Here is a 22,264-nt window from a genome sequence, read left to right on the forward strand (position 1 = left end):
GTGCCTCCCCAGGAGATCTCAAGGTGCTCACTGATTCATAGGGGAAGAAGGAAACATCTTCTGATTTCCTGGCCTAAGTGGAGAAAATCCTAAATAAATAAATAAATAAATGTAGCTTCAAAGCCTGGCTGATTGTTTGGGGGGGGGGGGGGGATTTCCTTTGTTGGGAGGTGTTAGCTGGCCCTGACTGATTCTTGTCTGGAATTCCCCTATTTTTTGAGTGTTGCTTTTTTCAGAGGTGGGGTGGCCATGTGTTCTGATATGGATGCTTGGATGACCTTTGGGGCTCCCTTCCCATTCTGGGTGGCTCACCTTGAAGGACCCCTCCAGAGGAGGAGGAGGAGGAGGAGGCGCTTGCCATTGCCAGGCAAAGAGGAGGAGGAGGAGGAGGAGGAGGAGGAAGCCAGGGAGGGGCCGGTTGGCTGCGTGGCTGGCAGCAGGCTGAGCCGAGCAAGCGAGGAAGGAAGGAAGGGAAGGAGGGAGGGAGGAAAAGAGGGAGGGAGGGAAGGAGGGACGGCGCTGGTCGCTGTCCTGGGTGTTGAAGGAGGAGGAGGAGGAGGGAGAGGAAGCCGCCGGCATGGGGGCCGGGGCGGCGTGAGGAGGAGAGGAGTCCCTGGGGCGGGCACTTGCCATGGGCCAAGCCTGACCATGGGCTCAAGCCCGCCTTGCTCCCCGCTTCTCTTCTTCCTCCTCTTCCTCGTCGTCGTCGTCGCCACCGCTGCGGCTGAGGCCAAATTCGGTGAGTAGCAAGAAAGGGGCCAATATGTCCGCAGAGAGAAAGGACGGAGAAGGAGATGAGAAAGAGAAAGAGAGAGGCAAGGGCTGGGCGGACAGGTGAGCTGCCAGGGAGAGAGGGAGGGAAGGAAGGAGGCCGCCCTCAGGTGCGGAAAAGGCGCCTCCTGGGAGGGAAACTTGGGAGGATGAAGGGGCTCCAAGACGGTCTCCTTTCGCCACGGGGTCTCCCTGGCCACGCCGCAGGGGCCTCCCACACACAACACTCACCTGAGAGAGAGAGAGAGAGAGACCCCGCTTCCTTCTCTCATCCCCAAACACCTGTGCCTTTCCCCCCATGCGACACTGTGCCAAGCCCAAGCCGCCCCTGCCTGTCACGCCCCACGCCTTCCCCGAGGACACAGGTGCCACGCTGGACGCCCCAGGCGGGTCCTGTCCCTTGAACTGGGTGGCGTGGAAAGGTGGCTTGAGCTGGAGACTGGGAAGGGCCACATCCGACACCTACCCGCTCTTCGAGGCAACCATTCCCTGCCTTGCTAGATAGAGCTCGCCTCCAAAAAGTCACTCACTCCCAGGCTCTAAGGCAGGCACGGGCCAACTTCAGCCCTCCTTCCACTCCCACCTTTCCAAACAGCTTCAAGCCCCTCCCTTTCCCGCCTCAGCCTCTTAAGCAGATGTATATGATCTGTAATCCTGTTAGATATCAGATTTGTTTTTACTAAAGGAAATGTTTTTTTCTAGCATGGATTTGCTTATAAAGGTCTGTAAAATGTTGGGTAGGGACCACTTTGACCAGGGACCGCTTTGACCAGGGACCTCGTTGGCTAGGGAACACTTTGGCCAGTGACTGCTTTGACCAGGGAACACTTTGGCCAGGGACAGTTGGCCAGGGACCACTTTGACCAGGGACCGCTTTGACCAGGGACCACTTTAGCCAGGGACCACTCAACCAGGGACCACTTTGGCCAGGGACCGCTTTGACCAGGGACCGCTTTGGCCAGGGACCGCTTTGGCCAGGAACCGCTTTGGCCAGGGACCGCTTTAACCAGGGACCGCTTTGACCAGGGATCACTTTGACCAGAGACCACTTTGACCAGGGACTGCTTTGGCCAGGGGCCGCTTTGACCAGGGACGACTTTGAACAGGGACCACTTTGAACAGGGACCACTTTGACCAGGGATCACTTTGACCAGGGACCACTTTGAACAAGGACCACTTTGGACAGGGACCACTTTGGCCAGGGTCCGCTTTGGCCAGGGACCGCTTTGGCCAGGGACCACTCGACCAGGGACCACTTTGACCAGGGACCACTTTGACCAGGAAGTACTCTCCAACATTAGTACCAAAAGTGTTATGAATCAGTTTTTGGTGAACTTTAGATTCAGTTTGGTTACTTGGGGTGCTGATTCAGAAAATTGCATTGGATAGACCACATCAGCTCTAGTTTCTGATACAGAATGTATGCCATCCAGTAGTCGTCATCTGCTTGCCCACAGAAAATCATATTTAATAATCTAGAGCTGATGTGGTCTATCCAATAAAGAGAAAGGAGGCTCGCAGACCAGATTTTTGTCCTCGCAGCCCACTGGTGGTCCACGGCCCACAGGTTTGGAACCACTGGCTTACAGAGTAAGGATGAATTTAGTTTATGAGCATCCAAAGTTTTGTATTTATGTCTTATAAACTGTTGATATTTGAACTTTGGCTATTAGGGGGAAGGAAGAGTTAAGCCTGTTGTGCAAGTTTTAACTGCCAGAATATCTAAAGAAAGAAATAGGATTGGGGAAAACCTCAATGAATTATATCTATGAAAGTATCTCAACATTACTTTATGGTTATTTGGTAAGCTTGATTTTGACACATCAAGAAGACAGTGATCAGAAAGGTCACTGTGTGTGATCAGGACGTTACATAAGATCACAACTGTAAAATTAGGTGATATCAGGATCAGTTTGAATTGAAAGATTATACTCAAGCCATGAATGAGCCATAAGATGAATTGTTACTGTTGTTGGGTGTCTTGAAGTGGCTTAAGTGGCTGGGGGGGGGGGGGGGGGGGGGGGAGGAAGGGACCCGAGGCTGTTAGGAATGGTGGGAGTTGAAGTCCAAAAACCTGGAGCGCTCAAGTTTGCTCATTCCTGCTTTAGGATTACCATGAATCACTTGAAGGCATCCAATGATAGCGACAATTCATCTTACGACCCATTCATGGATTAAGTATAGATTAATCTTTCAATTCAAACTGATCTCGATATTACCTCATTTCACACGGTGGTGACCTTTCTGATCACTGTCTTCTTGAGGTGTCAAAATCAAACTTTCCAAATAATCATAAAATAATTTTGAGATTTATTTATTTATCGTGCCAGAAGTGAGTTGAGGGTACAGTTAAAATTCATTTTAAAAACTTTGTGTTATGCTAATTGTTGTTTGACCAGAACCTGGCCACTTGGAGTGCCTCTGGTGTTGCTATAAGAAGGTCCTCCCTTGTGCATGTGGCAGGGCTCAAGTTGCATTGTAGTAGGTGGTCTGTGATTTGCTCTTCTCTGCACTTGCATGTCGTGGACTCCACTTTCTCATGTTCCCAGAGCGCAGTCTGTTCACACCTTCCAAGTCGCCCAGTCTCCTGTGTGCCCAGGAGGGAATTTCTCATCTGATCTTAGCCATTGATTAAGGTGCTAGGTTTTGGATTCTCGCTTGCTGAGGTGTTCCTGCAAGTATCTCTCTCTATCAAGCTGTTTCTTGATTTAAGCCATTGGCATGCTGTCTGATATCCAAACAGAGGATGGGCTGGAGATGTCACTGCCTTGGTCCTTTCATTATTGGCTGCTACTTCCTGGTGGATGTCAGGTGGTGCAATACTTGCTAAACAGTATAATTTCTCCAGTGGTGTGGGGCATAGACATCCTGTGATAATGTGGCATGTCTCATTGAGAGCCACATCCACTGTTTTAACATGGTGCGATGTATTCCACACTGGGCATGCGTATTCAGCAACAGAGTAGCAAAGCACATTTTGAGATACTTTCATAGATATAATTCAGTGAGGTTTTCCCTAAACCTCTTTCCTTCTTTAGATATATTATCTCCGCTAAAACCAATGTTTATTGTCAGTTTTATAAAACTTGCACAACATGCTTAACTCTTCTTTCCTCCTAATAGCTAAAGTTCAAGTATCAACAGTTTACAAGACAAAACTTTGGACGTTCCTAAACTAAACCCATTCTTACTCTGTAAGCCACACCCATTTATCTCTCAAAGGACCCTTCCAGATAGGCCCTATATTCCAGGATCTGAACCCAGTTTTTTTTTTGCTTTAAACTGGATTATATGAGTCCCCACTGCCAGATAATCTGAGATAAACAGAAAACCTGGAATCAGATTCTGGCATATAGGGCCTGTCTGGAAGGGCCCTAAGAACAACATCTTACAGACATTATATGCAAATCTTTATAAGCAACTCCATTCTACAAAAACCATTTTCGTTAGTAAAAACAAATCTGAGATTTAACAGGATTACAGATCATATACTTCTTTGCTTAATTACTTACTTACATTTATTTCTTTCCTGGAACGCAAGGTGGCACACATGGACCTCAGTCCTGTTACTTAGTCTTAACTTGAGTTCACCCAGTGAAATCAAGTCTTGAGTCACACTAATTCAATGGTATTCCAATGATATTACTCTAATTGGAATTAACAAAAGAATTCAGGTCACTTTCCTCTGTTTTTTTCCCTCCCCCCCCTCCCCCTTTTTGCTCATGATTAGCTTGGGAAGACCAGGATGTGAGTGCATTTAGTTGTTTCTAAAACTATTCTATTTATATGCAGGTGAACATAATAAATACCACACTGGTGTGAAACAATAATAACATACCAAGTAAATGAACAAATACAACGAAATAATAAATAGAAACAATGTACCTGTACATAGCTGCATTGTTCCTCAGGTGAAACCTGAAGGAGATGCATGACTGACCCAAGACTGCTCAATGCATATTATATTATGGCTAAGCAGAGATTTGAACCTGGATCCTCCCAGTCCTAGTCTAACATTTTAATCCAGGGGTGACCCAAAAACTGCAAAAGATATTTTATGGTCTCCAAATCCCCAGACTGACCTTTTTCTGGACTAAAAGGTGAGTAAATTGATAACTTGGGAACTTCCAAACACGACATTTTGCCTTTCCAATAGTTTGTAAGACATCTCCTTGTACTGTTTAAAAGATTTATATATAGATATAGATATGATATGATATGATATGATATGATATAATGGATAGTGGATCTGTGGGCATTAGAGGAGTGGTTGATTTTATTTTTGATGAGTTTATCATAGACCTGTCATAGGTGCCCACCCCTATAACCCAAGCATGGGCAAACATTTTTGCTTTGGGGTTGCATTGTGGGCCTGACCGAGACAGCTAGGCCAGGAGAGAGAGGGCCTGTGAGAGGGTGGAGTCGGGAGGGGGTGGGGCAGGGCCCAGATAATTCTCAGGTTGTCCTCCTGGCATCAGGAGGGGGTTGCTTGCCCCATCTTTATGCTGGGAGGAAAACAAGACATGCGACAATGCGATCCTTCTCCCCAATTCTCCTCCCCATATCTTTCGGCTGTCGCAGGGGTGGCTCAACCCATTACACAAAGTAAGCATTTGCAGTATAGTTGATTTTGCCCAGGGGCGCACTTGAGGCGCTCTTGGGGGAAAATAGACCTTGACATATGCGAGTTGTAGTTACTGGGATGTATAGTTCACCTAAAACCAAAGAGCATTCTGAACTCCACAAATGATGGAATTGAACCAAACATGGCACACAGAACTCCCATGACGAACAGAAAATATATATCAATGATTGGTTGGGGTGGGGGGTGGTGGCAAAATACTGTTTGCTTACCATTGAAAATTACCTAGGGCCGCCTCTGGGCTGTCGGACATATGCTGCGAGGAGGATGAGACGGAGACAGCTGAAAGTGCTCTGGAGAGCTCTTAGCCACTGTGTGCCTTCCTCGGATTGTCCTCTCAGCACAAGGATGGGACCCCTCGCATCGTCCTTATGCTGGGAGGAGGACGAGGCATGCTGTGGCTGAGAGCACTCCAGAGGGCTCTCAGCTGCTGCATGCCTTCCTCCTCTGTCCTTTCTGCATAAGGATGCAGTGGGTCCTTATGCTGAGAGACCATACAAAATGAGGAGGGCTTGTGGTTTCCCCATGCCTGCTATAACCTCTACATCCCTTTGGTTTTATTGTGTGATGATATGGCAAGGCTGGAGTCACATACACATCTCCCTGGGAGTAAGTCCCATTAAAACAGATTTGAGTAACCAGATATCAGGTTGTAGTGTTACTTTTAAAAGATTGCACAGTAGTCATTAGTCATTGTAGCAAAGCACAGTTTTCCCGCTGGAATTTGTTCCGTTAATAATGTCCCCTGTGAACACATTTTGTAGCTGAAATTCCACATTCTTTCTTGTTGCTTGTTCAAATACATTTAAAAGGCAGGCAGGCTTTGAAAAAGACCTATTATTACGTATATAAAAAGCCATATCCTGACAATCTGACTCACTACCAATTTATCTGTTCACCATGGGTTTACCACAGACAGGGGAAAAATCCTTTTTACTGAAAAACCACCTGAGACGTTTGAGTTTTCTAATGACCTATATAAGTCAGGCCATTGACAGCTGCTATATAAGTCAAGCCAACTGAGCCCCATCTTTGCTATTCTTTTTGTGAGAGAACAGATTGACCCAGCTTGTGTCCTTGTACTGCTTGGCTCCATTGATGGCCTGTGAAGGTAAAAGGATAGGCATCCTTGCATTACTTTCCGTTAAAAGCCTTGTGTTTATAGTCTCAGACTCAAGGAACATATTTTTCTATGGTTGTTTTTTAAGGTGAAAGGGGTTTAGGCTGATAATATTTAAAGGAAACTTCAAAGAAGGGATTAAAAGAATAAAGAATAGCATTTGCAAAAGGTAGGAACAGGTGTTTTAAGGAAAATATTGGCTGAAATGGACTTTGCCATAGGTTATAATAGAGATAAACCATTTTCAGTATTTGTGAAGGGTGCAATTATTCATTTAATGGAAATTATACATTAAAAACCAGTGCTTCTCAACATTTTCTTGTGTTTGCTATTCTTTGGAAGTAATGTGGGGTTCACAAAGATAACATGAAACAATGTCATGATCTATGTATTGTCGAAGGCTTTCATGGCAGGAATCACTGGGTTGTTGTAGGTTTTTTGGGGCTATATGACCATGGTTTAAAGGGTATTCTCTCCTGATGTTTCGCCTACATCTATGGCAAGCATCCTCAGAGGTAGTGAGGCCCTCACTACCTCAGAGGATGCTTGCCATAGATGCAGGTGAAACGTCAGGAGAGAATGCTTCTAGACCATGGCCATATAGCTCGAAATAACCTACAACAACCCAATGTCATGATCTGTTTTCTGTTTTGGGCTTCACAAAGGTCCACCTATCCTTTAGCTTCCCTCTATATTAGTTTGTGCAAGCACTTTACCAAGTCAATCTCTGGACTAATCATTCAGAAACAAAAAAACAAGGTGCAGTGGTAAAAGAAGCTCACTTCTTTTTCTCAGCAGTAAACTGAAGTATAAAATCATTTGGAGTAAGCATTTATCATGATATGATGGAAATAGATTTTATATATCATTTATTTATTTATTTATTTATTTATTTATTTATTTGATGCATTTATTAACCGCCATTCTCAGCCCTTTAGGGCGACTCATGGCGGTGTACAACACATATAAAAAGCAGTTTACAAAGAGGCAATTACAACAACATATAAACAATACAGCAATTACAAAGTTACACTAAAAATCCGCTTCGTCTCATAGTGGAATCATAACCAATCTCATATTCCTTGTTCCATTCCAGTCATCTTTACCACATTGTTATAGCACTTAATTAAATGCCTTCTCGAACAGCCATGTCTTGAGGCTTTTTCAGAAGGACATGAGGGAGGGCGCCTGTCTGATGTCTGCAGGGAGAGTGTTCCACAGCCGGGGGGCCACCACCGAGAAGGCCCTCTCCCTCGTCCCCGCCAGCCGTGCCTGTGAGGCAGGCGGGATCGAGAGAAGGGCCTCCCCAGACGATCTCAAGGTCCTCGTGGGCTTGTAGGCCAAGCTGCGGTCCGAAAGGTATTTTGGGCCGGAACCGTTTAGGGCTTTGTAGGCCAAAACCAGCACCTTAAATTGGGTCCGGTAGCAAATCGGCAGCCAATGGAGCTGGGACAACAAGGGCGTTGTGTGCTCCCTGCCACCCGCTCCAGTTAGTAACATGGCTGCCGCGCGCTGAACCAGCTGAAGCTTCCGGGCCGTCTTCAAGGGCAGCCCCACGTAGAGAGCGTTGCAGTAGTCAAGGCGGGATGTGACCAGAGCGTGTACCACCGTGGCCAAGTCAGACTTCCCGAGATACGGGCGCAGCTGGCGCACGAGCCTGAGCTGTGCAAATGCTCCCCTGGTCACCGCTGAAACCTGGGGATCCAGGCTCAACGATGAGTCCAGGGTCACACCCAAGCTGCGAACCTGCGCCTTCAAGGGGAGTGCGACCCCATCCAGCACAGGCTGTAACCCTATACCCTGTTCGGCCTTGCGACTGACCAGGAGTACCTCTGTCTTGTCTGGATTTAATTTCAGTTTGTTCGCCCTCATCCAGACCGTTACAGCGGCCAGGCACCGGTTCAGCGGCCAGGCACCGGTATCATGTAGAGCAGTGGTTCCCAATCTGTGGCCTGTGGACCTCCAGTGGTTCACAATAACTAAAATATGATCTTACAGTGCCGAGGTTTATTAAATATGGTTTTCTGTGGGTGAGCAGGTGGCGATGACTGGATGGCATATGTTCTATATCAGAAATTGGTCTATCCAATGCAATTTTCTAAATCAGAACCCCAAATAACCAAACCAAATCTAAAGTTGACCAAAACCTGATTTTTTAAACATAAAAACCACGGTTATGGCAACCTGACTGATTGATAGCTGGCAAATAGAGGGAGGCAGTGACAGACTTTGTATTTCTAGACGTAAAGATTGCTGCAGATGCAGTCTGCAGCCAGGAGATCAGAAGACGCTTACTTTTTGGGAGGAGAGCAATGACCAATCTCGATAAAATAGCAAAGAGTAGAGACATCACACTGGCAATGAAGATCTGCAGTGGTGCTCCCCGTAGTCACCTATGAATGTGAGAGCTGGACCATAAGGAAGACTGAGAGAATAAAGATAGACACTTTTGAACTGTAGTGTTAGAGGAAAATTCTGAGAGTGCCTTGGACCGGGAGAAGATCAAACCAGAACTCCAGAGAAGAAACAAACAGGAACAGCTAATCATCTCTCAACAAAGAATTCCCCTAGGCAGTAACAGGGCACACCTAAAAACTGTCAGGCTGTCAAATGCTAATCAAGGTGACGAATTGAAACATTCACACATAGCTCCAACGGACAAGAGTTCTTTCTCCTACCATGGACTTTCCACAGATATATAAACCCAATTTTCCTAGTTTCCAACAGACCTCACAACCTCTGAGAATGCCTGCCACAGATGCAGGTAAAACATCAGGAGAGAATGCTTCTACAACATGGCCATACAAACGAAAAACCTACAACAACCCAGTGATTCTGGCCATGAAAGCCTTCGACAATACATTAAGTTTATAGGCTCAGAAGGCCATGGTATGTAATGTTGAGGCATATATTTTCCTCTTTTTAATGTTTTCTAACATAAATAAATCAACTCTCTTTCTATTTATGCAATACTAAAAATGCAACCAAAGATTGAAATGTAACATTTATTTTGCGCTTGTTTAGAATGTTTATAATCTATCCTTAAGTTCTGAAACAGTTTCCAAAAAGTCTAACTACAGGTCAATAAGTAATGCAAAAACAGTTTAAAAGCAATAGAACAGCAATTGAAATTTTAGTGGAAACTATGGACAGTGAGAGAAAAACTGAAGATCTAAAAGCTCTGATGAAATAAATAGATATTGACCTTAAACAAGTCTTCCTAAAAAAGGGGTTTTTCTTTTAAAATAGATGGGAAACTGAAAAAGGCCTATTTTGAGTGATCACCTGCCTAACCTCCAAAGGAGGAGAACTTTGAAGAAGTTCCCTGAAAATAGCTCTTACCATATAGACATGCTTATAAGAACATGTTAGAAAAAGAAGGCATTGTCCTGGTTCACAGAATGTGCAATAAACAACCTACAATCTAGGAAGATTACAGAGGGGAAATAAGAGAGGAAGAAATAAGCCTTAAAGGATGTATACTGTATGCTCAAATGCAGTCATACGTGCCTATACTTGGTTTCAATTTGTCATGAAGACTGAGGCATTTAAACAAAACAGAGCTTAAAGAAGGGAAGAGAAAGGTGTTCTCCTATAATGAAAAAGCAAGTGATAAAGGACAGAGCTTTTTAGGCGAACTGGAAATGTTTTGGGCAGCTGAGAAAAAGAGCCTGAGAAATGAAAATCATAAGAGAAATATGATGGAAATTGTGGGCAAAAGCAGGACAACGCTGTGAAATACTTTAAAGATCCTTATCTTTAAAATCATTGCAGAATGAAGACAGAGAAAGATCGAGGAGTTATGAGATTGGTAATTGGTTTTGTATAAAGGGCTGTGGTGTGTTAAAATAGGTTTATGATGAGCAGATTGCGGTAGATTGGGAAATTAGTTTTAGCTGAAGATACCGAGAAGGAAAGCTGATTGACAATCTCTATAAGGAGAAACTATAAGATGTGTTGGTGATGGACTGAATATGGAGGGGAAAAGAAAGGGACAAAGTCAGTATTTTGTTACTACTAAAAGGTAAAGGTTTCCTCTGACATTAAGTCTAGTCGTGTCTGACTCTGGAAGGTGGTGCCCATCTCCATCTCTAAGCTGAAGAGCCAGCGTTGTCCGTAGACGCCTCCAAGGTCTTGTTGCTGGCATGACTCCATGGAGCTCCGTTCCCTTCTCGCCGAAGCGGTACTGATTGATCTAGTCACATTTGCATGTTTTTGAACTGCTAGGTTGGTAGAAGCTGGGGCTAACAATGGGAGCTCACCCACTCCCTAGATTTGAACCGCCAACCATTTGGTCAGGAAGTTCAGCAGCTCAGTGGTTTAACCCGCTGCACCACCAGGGGCTGTTAACGCTAGTACAGGTTAAATGGAGAATAATGGTTGTGAGACTTGGAAAGAAAATGAAGAATTCTGTGTTATATCTTTTGGCTGTAAGATGATACATCAGTGCAAATAGAGGAACATGGTTTGGAAGAAGGTATAGGCAAGAATGGGCAGGTTGTCACTCTTCAACTATAATAAGACATGGCAACACAGAAAATGATGACAGAAGATGGGATTTGGTATTCCAGATCTTCCTTTGGAAGGTCTCGTTAATACTCCAGATTTAATAATAATAATAATAATAATAATAATAATAATAATAATAATCTTTATTTGTACCCTGCCACCATCTTCCTGAAGGGACTCAGGGTGGCCCACAAAGGACTCCAAGGTGTCACACGTAAAATAAAGCAATACATAGACATAAAAGCAATAATAACATGAGAATTACAGTCACAACATCTATAAGATATCACATAATAGAATTAAAATTCATAAAATGCAGTCATAACTGTGGATAAAAAAGGTTTTTTTCAATTAACGGCCCCAGTGCCAAGGTGAAGCAACCAAGTTCTCAGACTAACACTTAACATCAACTCAAGATCAAAGGCTTGTTTAAAAAGCCATGTTTTAAGACTGGATCGGAAAGCTTGGAGAGAGGGGGTTAACCTAATCTCTCTAGGGCGGGCATTCAAGAGCCGGGGGACCACCACCAAGAAGGCCTTCTTCCTCATCTCCACCAACCATATTTGAGATGGTGGTGGGACCAAGAGAAGGGCCTCCCTGGCAGATCTAAGATCCCATGTTGGTTCATAGGAGGAGATGCGGTCTCGAAGATAGGTTGGACCCGAAGCATATAAGGCTTGATGAACTCTACTGGGGATATTGCATATTGGGACATCAACCATAACCCTCAGATGCCAGCTTAGGAAGAACTTCCTACCCCAAAAATATGATCTAACTAGTAGAAGAAAGGAGGAATCCACCAAACAGCAAAACAGGCTGGGTTCCAAGGGACTGCACATTTGTATTCCATATCTTTTCATTAAAAAAACATGCTTCCTTGCTTAGAAGTATTCGTCATGATCAGGTATTATGTAAGAGCTTGAAGAAGGATTTTATAACATCCTAAAGGGAGAGAAGAAAATGTCTTCTCTCCTTACATTTGCTAACATTTTAATAATGGCTTGAATCCTATTGTCTAATATCTGTTGTTCAACATATAGGTAAACCCCAACGATTCAGTAGTACTACTCTAGTTAGTACTACTAATCGGATCCAAATTATAGATTTCTGGTTGTAGCTGTTTGTGAAAGTTGCAAAAGTAATTTGTTAAAAAAGGAAGTTGATAAATAATTTGTTTTTCCTGGATAAATATTTCGATAGGAATTTTACATGACTAAAGTTCATTAAACTTCTTTCACTAGTTTGTATGGGATTTGGATTAACATTGCAAGTATATTCATCCCCAAGGCAGGAAGAAATCGAGACTGGCATAGCTATTTCTCCTTATATGTCATGTTTACTTTCCACCAAATGTTTACCAATGTTTTCATGATGAAGGGGGAAAAATCTCTAAAACATAGGTATCTTTTTCTGAAAAGCCTTATCAATGTGATCCAAATGTTTCAAAGGCTAGAAAGCATCCAGTACAACTTTCTTAAGTGTTGCATTGTGTGCACCTTTCCCCCCATTCTTAGTATTTAAAATACCCACCCTCTTTGTTGGAATTCATGATGCTTTTTATGTAACACCTACATAAATACAGCTGTCCTGCGTTAGTGAAATTCAAAAATTCCCTGGAGTTTTTGCTATTCTACAGAAGCACAATGAAAGTCATGGAATGTGATTCTAAGCAACCAAGCACATGTGTTATGTGGCACTCATTATGTGTATGAATTGCAATTGCACACTCCTGAGCAGCTTGCATTTCCCTCCTGCAGGATTCACAGTTTCAGCTACAAGAGATGCAGAATCCCCAGAGTATCATAAAGGAATTGTTCCCTCAAAGGTGCTCAGCCTTCAAATGGAAATAGTCAGCGGTGCTGTCCTTGAGCTATACCAAAAGGGGCTAAATATGGAGAACTGCCTTGGGACTACTGTATTGGACAGACAGTTCTCCTTTACATATTCTTTGTTTTGGCCATTTCCCTGCTTAGTACTTATCTCTCTGCTAGTACTTAATGCTCTTTTCAAAGGGAGTTGTATCCCTCTAGGGAGGAGCTCTTAGAAACGAGATGAATTTCTCACCATTTGCTGAAGTTGTTCCTTGGGCTTGCTCTGGACCACAATATCAGGAATTTTCTCTCAATCTCTCCAACATCCAACCATTCTTCTAGTCTGTTCATGGGGTTTTGTTCTTGGAAGTGACAGATATAAAGGAATTTGGTAACATTTTGTGAAGAAGATTTCATTCTCATTAAAAAAAATAATGGAGAGATTCCAATCCTTCTGTAAAGCAATATGCTCATAGAGCTGTACTCCAAATGTTTTATTTCATGTGGTAAAATCTTTCCTGAATTTAGTTAGCATTTGAGATTTTTCAGAAAGGATGTAATTTTGCATACTCATTCTATGATTTAATTGATAGATCTTTTGCTAGTAAATTCTAAGTTGAAGTATTGGTAAAAGTATGATAGCTGGGACCTTACACATAGCAGGAACCCGTATGCTGGTTGTGCAACGCACGTCAGAATTAATGAAGGGAAGTCTGCTTGGACTGCTCCCAGCTGCTGCTTTCTTCGAAGGGTGGAAAGTGTGCTGGTAGCTAGGGAAGGTTTTTACAAGGCCCTAGTGTGAACAGAGCAGCAGGAACTGGATTCCTCCCCCCCTTCCTCTCTTCTTGTGCTTCCCCCTGCCCGCTTTCTGTCAGTGGAGAATCTAGGGCTCTGGGACAGGGGTGGCTCAACCTATTACGCAAAGTAAGCATTTGCAGTATAGTTGATTTTGCCCAGGGGCGCTCTTGAGGCGCTCTTGGGGGAAAATAGACCTTGACATATGCGAGTTGTAGTTACTGGGATGTATAGTTCACCTACAATCAAAGAGCATTCTGAACTCCACCAATGATGGAATTGAACCAAATATGGCACACAGAACTCCCACGACGAACAAAAAATATATATCAGTGATTGGTTTTGGGGGGGGGGGCACCAAAATACTGTTTGCTTACCATTGAAAATTACCTAGGGCCACCTCTGCTCCGGGAGGCCAGGACGTGCGAGCTGTAGACCCCTTCCTCCCTCCCTTGCAGCTGCATCTCTCACTTGCTGTACTGTCTCGTGCATGTGTTCCTTTCATGAATTCTGACCCATGGTGCTCAACCCGCATAGGGTCCCAGCTATCATACTTTTGCCAAAGTATCACCCATTCAAATAAATTAGCAATTGTGCTCTTAGGAAGAATATATCCTTTGTAGAATTTACTTATATATTTGACTGCTTAGGTTTGAATTTTCATTTCTCACTTTCCTTTTGCCATGTAGTGTTGGAAATAGCAACTTTCTCAAGCTTCCACAGTTATTTGACATGTATATAATTGCACACTGTAATGTATGTGTGTATTGGTTTGCAATTTTACCTAATCTCTTTGTTGTGGGAGGGGCTGCAGATCATGTGATCAGAACTGGGCATGTTCAGGACTCTGATTCCATTTTAGACCTGCAGTTTTGCTTTAGAGTGACTTTAGTGGAGAAATATGCCTTTAGAAGACTGTAGGAACAGAAGTACAGTTTAGTCTTCAATGCAGGAACAGTATGCTTAGAGACTCATTAGAGATGCTTTGGACTATGGACTATTGTTTCTAAGGAAGTTGCCCTGTGTTACCTACCCAGAAAAAACTACTTAAAATCCTATTGTAACTGGATTCATAAGCCAAATGCCTGTATGCTGTATACATGAAGTTTAGTGAGTAAATCAACTTGTTTACTTTTAAAGAAAACAGTTTATTTTGTCTCTTAAGAGCATGTTTTTAAAGGCAAATATATTTTAATAGAGAGTAGATTTTTTTTTAGACAACTGAGGGCCCTTTCACACGACCCTATATCCCAGGATACTAAGGCAGAAAATCCCATATTATCTGAGTGTGGACTCAGGACCCTTCCACACAGCCCTATATTCCAGAATAGGAATATATGGCAGTGTGTACTGAGATAACCCAGTTCAAAGCAGATATTGTGGGATTTTCTGCCTTGATGTTCTGGGTTATATGGCTGTGTGGAAGGGCCCTGGGACATAGGGCTTTGTGGAAGAACCTCCAGTTGCCTTTCATGAATGCTGATGAATGCCATTTTTCAAAAAAGATTATGACTTCTAACAAGGTTTTCCAAAAAAGGTAATGAATCCCATTTTCCAAATGGTTATGGAGATTCACATTTCCCAAAATGTAGTTACTCTAGCCAACCTTCTAGAGTTATGGAAATTAGGAAATTCTGTTTTCTCTCTTAAAGGGAACCAGCAGGCTTGCTTCCTTTTGTTTGCATAAATACATTTCAAATTGCCAAATAGAGAGGTATTCAGATAAAATTCTCTGTTTAAACTGTTGAATGTTGTTCCCTGGAATAAAAATGTGTAATTTCTGGTCTTTTCAATTTTGGCTCTGTGCTCATGTGTGCTTATCAGTGCTTGGATTCTGTAATTAATTCGGAGGCTAAATATTAATGAAAAAAGAGATTTAGCAGCTGACTCATGAAAAGAGTTCAGAAGGAATTTTTACATCCACCAAATCTAATATTGCAGTCCATGAGTCTAGAGATTTTGTAGCTCATGATGGCATCAAATGTAATTGCCTCTCAGATACGATCAATTTTATCAATGGCAACATAAAAAGTGTTTATTATGTTTTTATTATATCTGTGCATAGAAAAAATGTGTTAGACACAAAGAAAATGTAAATAAAAGTATAAAAGAAGGCTTTTTGGCAAGTAGGTCAGATCAAAGTCCCATAGATCTGAGTATTCACAATTTGTGGTCTCCAGGTTCACCCTCTGAATTCTTAAAAGTTATTGCTAAACATCCATGTTATGTATGCTGATCTGAAGGCTGGTTAACAGAGGTTGCACTGATAGTTCAAAGTTTTGATCTTTGCACAAAGACTTAACAAGAAAAAGCTTCTTCCCTTCTCACACCTTCTGTTCTTACTCCTCTGATATTTTAATGTACACCAGGTATGGGCAAACTTGGGCACTCTTTCCAGGTTTTGACTTCAACTCCCATCATTCCTAACAGCCTCAGCGGCTGAGGGGGAAAGGAAGGAGCCTGAGGCTGTTAGGAATTGTGTGAGTTGAAGTCCAAATACCTGGAAGGAGGGCCCAAGTTTGCCCATGCCTGATATACACAGTATGATCTCCTTATACATGAATTCAATATCCATGGGTTCACTTATACTCCAGAAAAATATTCCCCCAGGAAGTGTTTCTGGGCATCTCTAGGTCCTCCAGTGTGATTCTGGTGTTTCTCAACCTTCCTAATGCTGCGACCCCTTAATGCAGTGGTGATCCCCAACCATAATATTATTTGCATTGTTACTTCATAACTGTAATTTTCTGCTAACCTAGTAGTTTGAAAACATGCAAATGTGAGTAGATAAATAGGTACTGTTCGAGTGGGAAGGTAACAGTGCTTCATGTAGTCATGCTGGCCACATGACCTTGGAGGTGTCTACGCACAACGCTGGCTCTTCGGCTTAGAAACGGAGATAAGCACCAACCCCCAGAATTGGACATGACTGGACTTAATATCAGGGGCAAACTTTTACCTTTACTTCAAAGGACTATTGAATCCATGGAAGGAGAATCTGTGGATACAGAGGGCCAACTATATTTTTTTACATAGTACTTGGTGTTCTTTTACCCTATTTGGATCTCCAGATATTATTGAATAACACCTCTCTTCACTTTTGGTGGTAATGGGATTTACAACCACAAAGCACTTGGGGTGCTGAGGTTGCGGAAAGGTTAAATGGCATTTTAAAGTCGGGAATCATATCCACAAGCCTTGTATCTAAATTCACTCTCCTGACCAAACAGAATAAACTGCAGCCTTCCAGATGTTATTTTTTGTGTGTCAGGAGCAACTTGAGAAACTGCAAATCACTTCTGGTGTGAGAGAATTGGCCAGGGGACACCTGGATGTTTTCTGAGGCTTCTCTCATGTCCCCGCATGAGAAGCTGCAGCTGACAGACGGGAGTTCACCCCACTCCCCGGATTTGAACTGCCGACCTTTCTGTCAGCATGACAAAGGCCGCATATCTATGAAAATAATAATAGAAAAATATAAATATATGAAGTCAAACATTGTGCATATTGAATTATATTGCCTTTTTTTTTTACTTAGTAGAAAGATGAGGGGAGGGAGGAGGGACCGGGCAGCGCCAAAATGAACCAAAAGCTGCCACCTCAATGGAGAGAAAGCTTCAAAATTATATTTCCATATTTTTGTTGTGTCACCTTCTTCGAGAACAATTAGATCTTTTCCCACTAGCTTTTTGTAGCAGTTTCAAAACTACTTTGCCTTAGACTCATTTTGATGTTTTGCCAACCATCTTAATTGTTCCTTGATAAGAAGGTGTAGGAACAGCTAATACAATTCTTTATATAAAATTATTACTCAGTTTGGATAATTACTAATAGCGCATGGAGTACAGACCCAAAATTAATCAGAACATCAGCCCTGGCCTTGTCTTACTCAATTGCTGAGTATGCCTGCCCTGTTTGGCACAAGTCTGCCCACGCGAAGCAGGTGAATATAGCACTGAATGAGACATGTAGAATAATCACAGGATGTCTTAAACCTACACCTGTTGATAGACTCTATAAGCTAGCTGGCATTGCCTCTCCCCGGTGTGCAACAGGAAATTGCTGCCAATTGCGAGAGAAATAAGGTTGAACACTGTGAAAGCCACCCACTGTATGGCTATCAGCTTCCTCCCAGTAGACTTAAATCAAGGAAAAGTTTCATGAGAACCACCACTCTTCTAAAGGTTCCTCCAGCAACAGCAAGAATATCCATGTTGGCAGCACTATCAGGCAATTCCAATTGAATGGCCCCTCACGAGGGTCTTCCCCCAGGGGCAAACCAAGAATGGCCAACTTGGAAGTCCCTGAACAGTCAGAAGTGTAGTTGGCACATAAAAAGACAACCTGGCTAAATGGCACTAGCTAGAAGAATCCTCAATTTTGTGTGACTGTGGAGCAGAACAAACCACTCATGCTTGCCCACAATGTCCTGCCTCATGCTCAAAGGAAGAACTGTTTAAAGTTTACTTACTTAGGTGATCGCTCGTTGTCCAAATAGGATTGTCTTCCAAGATTGGTGTACTGGCAGCAGGTCCGTAGGTGATTGTGGAGCCCTATTCTTGACCTGCATGTTCTCCTGCAGTGAGGGCATTGGTTTCCAGGTGGAATGCGGTCCTGGTTGGGGTTGGCTTGATGCGCCTTCCTCTTGGCATGTTTTTCCTCTTTTGCCCTCCCTTCATGCCTCTTCAAATTCTACAGTACTGCTGGTCACAGCTGACTTCCAGCTGGAGCGCTCAAGGGCCAGGGCTTCCCAGTTCTCAGTGTCTATGCCAGAGTTTTTAAGGTTGGCTTTGAGCCCATCTTTAAATCTCTTTTCCTGCCCTCCAACATTCTGTTTTCCATTCTTGAGTTCGGAGTAGAGCAACTGCTTTGGGAGATGGTGGTCGGGCATCCGGACAATGTGGCCGGTCCAGTGGAGTTGATGGCAGAGGACCATCGCTTCAATGCTGGTGGTCTTTGCTTCTTCCAGCATGCTGACATTTGTCCGCTTGTCTTCCCAAGAGATTTGCAGGATTTTTCAGAGGCAACGCTGATGGAATCGTTCTAGGAGTTGAATGTGACGCCTGTAGATAGTCTTTAGACTGATTCTTTAGACGTCTCACAGGCATATAGCATGCTTGCCCACAATGCCCTGCTTCATGCACAGAGGAAGAACCGTTTAAAGCTACAGACAATGCGGTCGCTGTTGTCTGCAACTATTTAACTGCTTGTGATCCCTTTTTATCAGTTTTAAACTTATTTATTTATTCAATGCGTTTGACACTAAATAAACTGTGGATAATTGTGTACGTTTTGAGACTAAGGATGAAGAAAACATAGCTTGTAGTCCCAATCTTTTGATGGCCCCCAATCAGTAAGATTTTGAGAGCTTCATCCCTCCCTTCAATTAAAAAAATATTAGAAAAATGCTGCCTGGAATGGCCTTTCTGCTATTTCCCCTGCTTTGGGCTACACCACCTTGTAAATGCAGAAAAAAACCCAAATATCCCAACCAGGTATGATCAAAAGTCTATTTTGATTACAATTCCAGGAACGTAAGTGCTGAAATGGTGTTGTGGGAGTTTTTCCTGCTAAACTGTTACATCTTGAAAGTGTGTTTGATGCTTACTTAATTTTCCCCCTCACTGTGTGGTCCGTGCAGAAAATTCAGGATGAGCTGCTAGACTTGAGGACCACTTGCAGACTTTTGCATTGAAAACAGTGATGTTAGTAGGAACAATCTGGACATTTCCACCCCACTGATTTCAGTAGAAAAGCTGAAAGCCTGTGTATTTAAATTTGGTGGTATGATGAAAATAACAGGATAATCAATAAACAGATATTAATCAACGAGCAGATGCAACTGATTAATGTATGTTTATTGATTATCTCATTTTACTTTAGTTGACTCTGCAAGGTAACACAATCTCTCTCCGAATCTTGTCTCTGGTTGTCATGTATACTCTTAATTTCACAGCTTGGTAAGTTTGGAAATTGCTTTCTTAATGTGCAGCTGAATGTGTGAAAATAATTTATTGTGTTGACTGGCAAGAGGAAAACTGAAAGCCCTGAGCCTTGTCATTGCTATCACTTAATCTATTGATTTAATTTTCTGATTAGGAGAAATAACTTCAGTTTCTAGGTATAATAAGCAGGCTTTGCAGAATGTCAGTTTGTGGAAACAAAGTGTAGTTCAGCTGGAAGCATTTCTCCCTTTTGAACAGCTTTATGTAATTGTGCAACTCTTGTGACAGAAGAGGAGGTTACAGTTATTGTCGCATTTTGAAATCTATCTGCAACTGACAGAAATACTTTGTCATGGAAAAATAAACAAAAAATCTGGCATATAGGCTGCACTGAAAGGCCTTTGGAGTTATACACATTTTTTTAAGGATATTATGCTAATTGACTACCTTATTTGCATCTCTGTAGCTATATAACACATAAGCATTTGACACATCTGATTCTTTAGACACTTAGGATTTCAGAGCAATTCTTACCTAAGTTATGCAGAGATCAGAAGTTGTTGGAGGGGGGCCAGGTGTTTTTTCAACAAGAGAATTGGATTGCTATGAGTTTTCCGTGCTGTATGGCCATGTTCCTGAAGCATTCTCTCCTGACGTTTCACCCACATCTATGGCAGGCATCCTCCGAGTTTGTGCTGTCTGTTGGAAACTAGACAAGTGGGGTTTATATATCTATGGAATATCCAGAGTGGGGGAAAGAACTCTTGTCTGCTGGAGGCAAGTGCGAATGTTGCGAGGCCATTCAATGCTAATCAAGGTGGCCTACAGTAACATTCACACATGCCTCCAGCAGACAAGAGTTCTTTGTCTCACCCTGGACCTTCAACACACATATAAACCCAACTTGCCTAGTTTCCAACAGACCTTACAACCTCTGAGGATGCCTGTCATACATGTGGGCAAAACATCAGGAGAGAATGCTTTTGAAACATGGCCATACAGCACAGAAAACTCACAGCAACCCAGTGATTCAGGCTGTGAAAGCCTTCGTCAACACAAGATAATTATTTATTATTTTGTTAGATTTAATGTTTACTGATTTCATTATGTGCTTATATGTGATTGATGTCTTGGCCTTTTTAATGTAACACAACCAACAGGAGACATTCAAAAGATTACCTTATCCTCAACAGGTCTTGCAGATGCATGTCTGTGGCTTTCTTGGTTGAATTTTTGCACCTGTATTATGGTCTTCCTTTTTTTCTGTGGTTTTCTATTTTATCAAGAATTATTGTCTTTTCTGGTGAGTCATGTTTTCTCATGATATTTCCAAAGTACAACAGTGTCAGTTTAGTCATCTTGGGTTTTAGGGAGAGTTCAGGCTTAATTTACTCTTGGACCCATTTATCTTTCCAACCATGATTTCTGAACTGAAAATATTTACTTATAAACCTGTCTGCCTATATATAAACTACCGCTACTACAATTACACCACTATTGGTATACAGTTGGACCACTGTATCCATTGATTCAGTAATCCATAGGTTGAAAATATCCCTTCCCCCAAAATTCCATCCAGTATAGACTCATCCTCAGAAGGGCAACTCTTCTTGCACAGCGAACCATTCATGTGCATTTTTGAATCAATCAGTGAACCATTTATGTGCTTATATGTGATTGATGTCTAATTTACATCACCTGGGCCCTTTTTCTGTAACACCACCAACAGGTGTCCAAATCATCAACAGGTTTTGCAGATGCTTGGCTGTGGCTTTCTTGGGTGAGTTTATGCATCTGTAATTTCAGGAATGGGCAAACTTTGGCTTGCCAGGTGTTTTGGACTTCAAGTCCCACAATTCCTAACTGCCTCAGGCCCCTTCTTTTTCCTTTTCCACTTAAGGGGCTGAGGGGGAAAAGGAAAGGGCCTGAGGTGGTTAGAAATTGTGAGAATTGAAGATCAAAACACCTGGAGAGTCAAAGTTTGCCCATTCCTGTGAAATATGGTCTTCCTCTTTTCCCACAACTTTCTACTTTATCAAGAATTATTGCAGTGAGTCCTTTCTTCTCATGGTATTTCCAAAGTACAACAGTCTCTGTTTAGTTATCTAGTCTTTTGGGGGAGTTCAGGCTTAATTTGTTATCTGATCAATTTACCCTTCCAACCATGATTTCTGAACTGAAAATATTTTCTTATAAATCTGTCTCCTTGTGGCGGTCTGGCCCCACTTGTGTGTGGATGTGTAGCTAAAATGTTTAGTTATCTACAGCTTTCTATAAATATTGTTTTGCACCAGTTGAATTGCTCCCCCAGCTCAATTGTTTGGCTCCACCCCTTCCTGGGGAAGAGGGCAATGCTTTCTTTTTCATTCTTCCATCCAACAACTCAGTAGATGGACGTGAGAAAGATTTTGTTCCAAAGCCCTCAGTCAAGTCATCTCTTATCACCAATTCTTAAGTTTGTACTCTTAAGATTCATGCTTCATGCCCAGTTCACCCTGGACGACGTTGAGGAATCTTAAACGCCTTCAAAATAGTCCTTTGGCATCAAGAGGAAGACGTTGTGCCCTCAGTATAGTCTATTGGACTGGGGTAGTGAATGTTTCAACTTTCACAGCCATTGAGGAAGAGGGAACTTGGAAAGCTTCTCAGCTAGAAAACTCCTTAGACCCAA

General features: G+C 42.7%; 1 protein-coding gene across 2 annotated transcripts in view; it reads left to right on the plus strand.

Moving 5' to 3' along the window:
- The first annotated feature begins 492 nt into the window (after positions 1 to 492).
- The window catches only part of PTPRN2 (protein tyrosine phosphatase receptor type N2), a 686,806-nt gene continuing 665,034 nt past the window's right edge, over positions 493 to 22,264 (plus strand). For both annotated transcript variants that reach the window (XM_067470369.1, XM_060782574.2), the window contains exon 1: positions 493 to 739. In XM_067470369.1, coding sequence (XP_067326470.1) covers positions 649 to 739 — 91 coding nt within the window. In that variant the 5' untranslated portion in view covers positions 493 to 648. The remainder of the gene's footprint in view (positions 740 to 22,264) is intronic.

This window comes from Anolis sagrei, chromosome 6, assembly GCF_037176765.1.
Source record: "Anolis sagrei isolate rAnoSag1 chromosome 6, rAnoSag1.mat, whole genome shotgun sequence".
NCBI classification, from domain to species: domain Eukaryota; kingdom Metazoa; phylum Chordata; class Lepidosauria; order Squamata; family Dactyloidae; genus Anolis; species Anolis sagrei.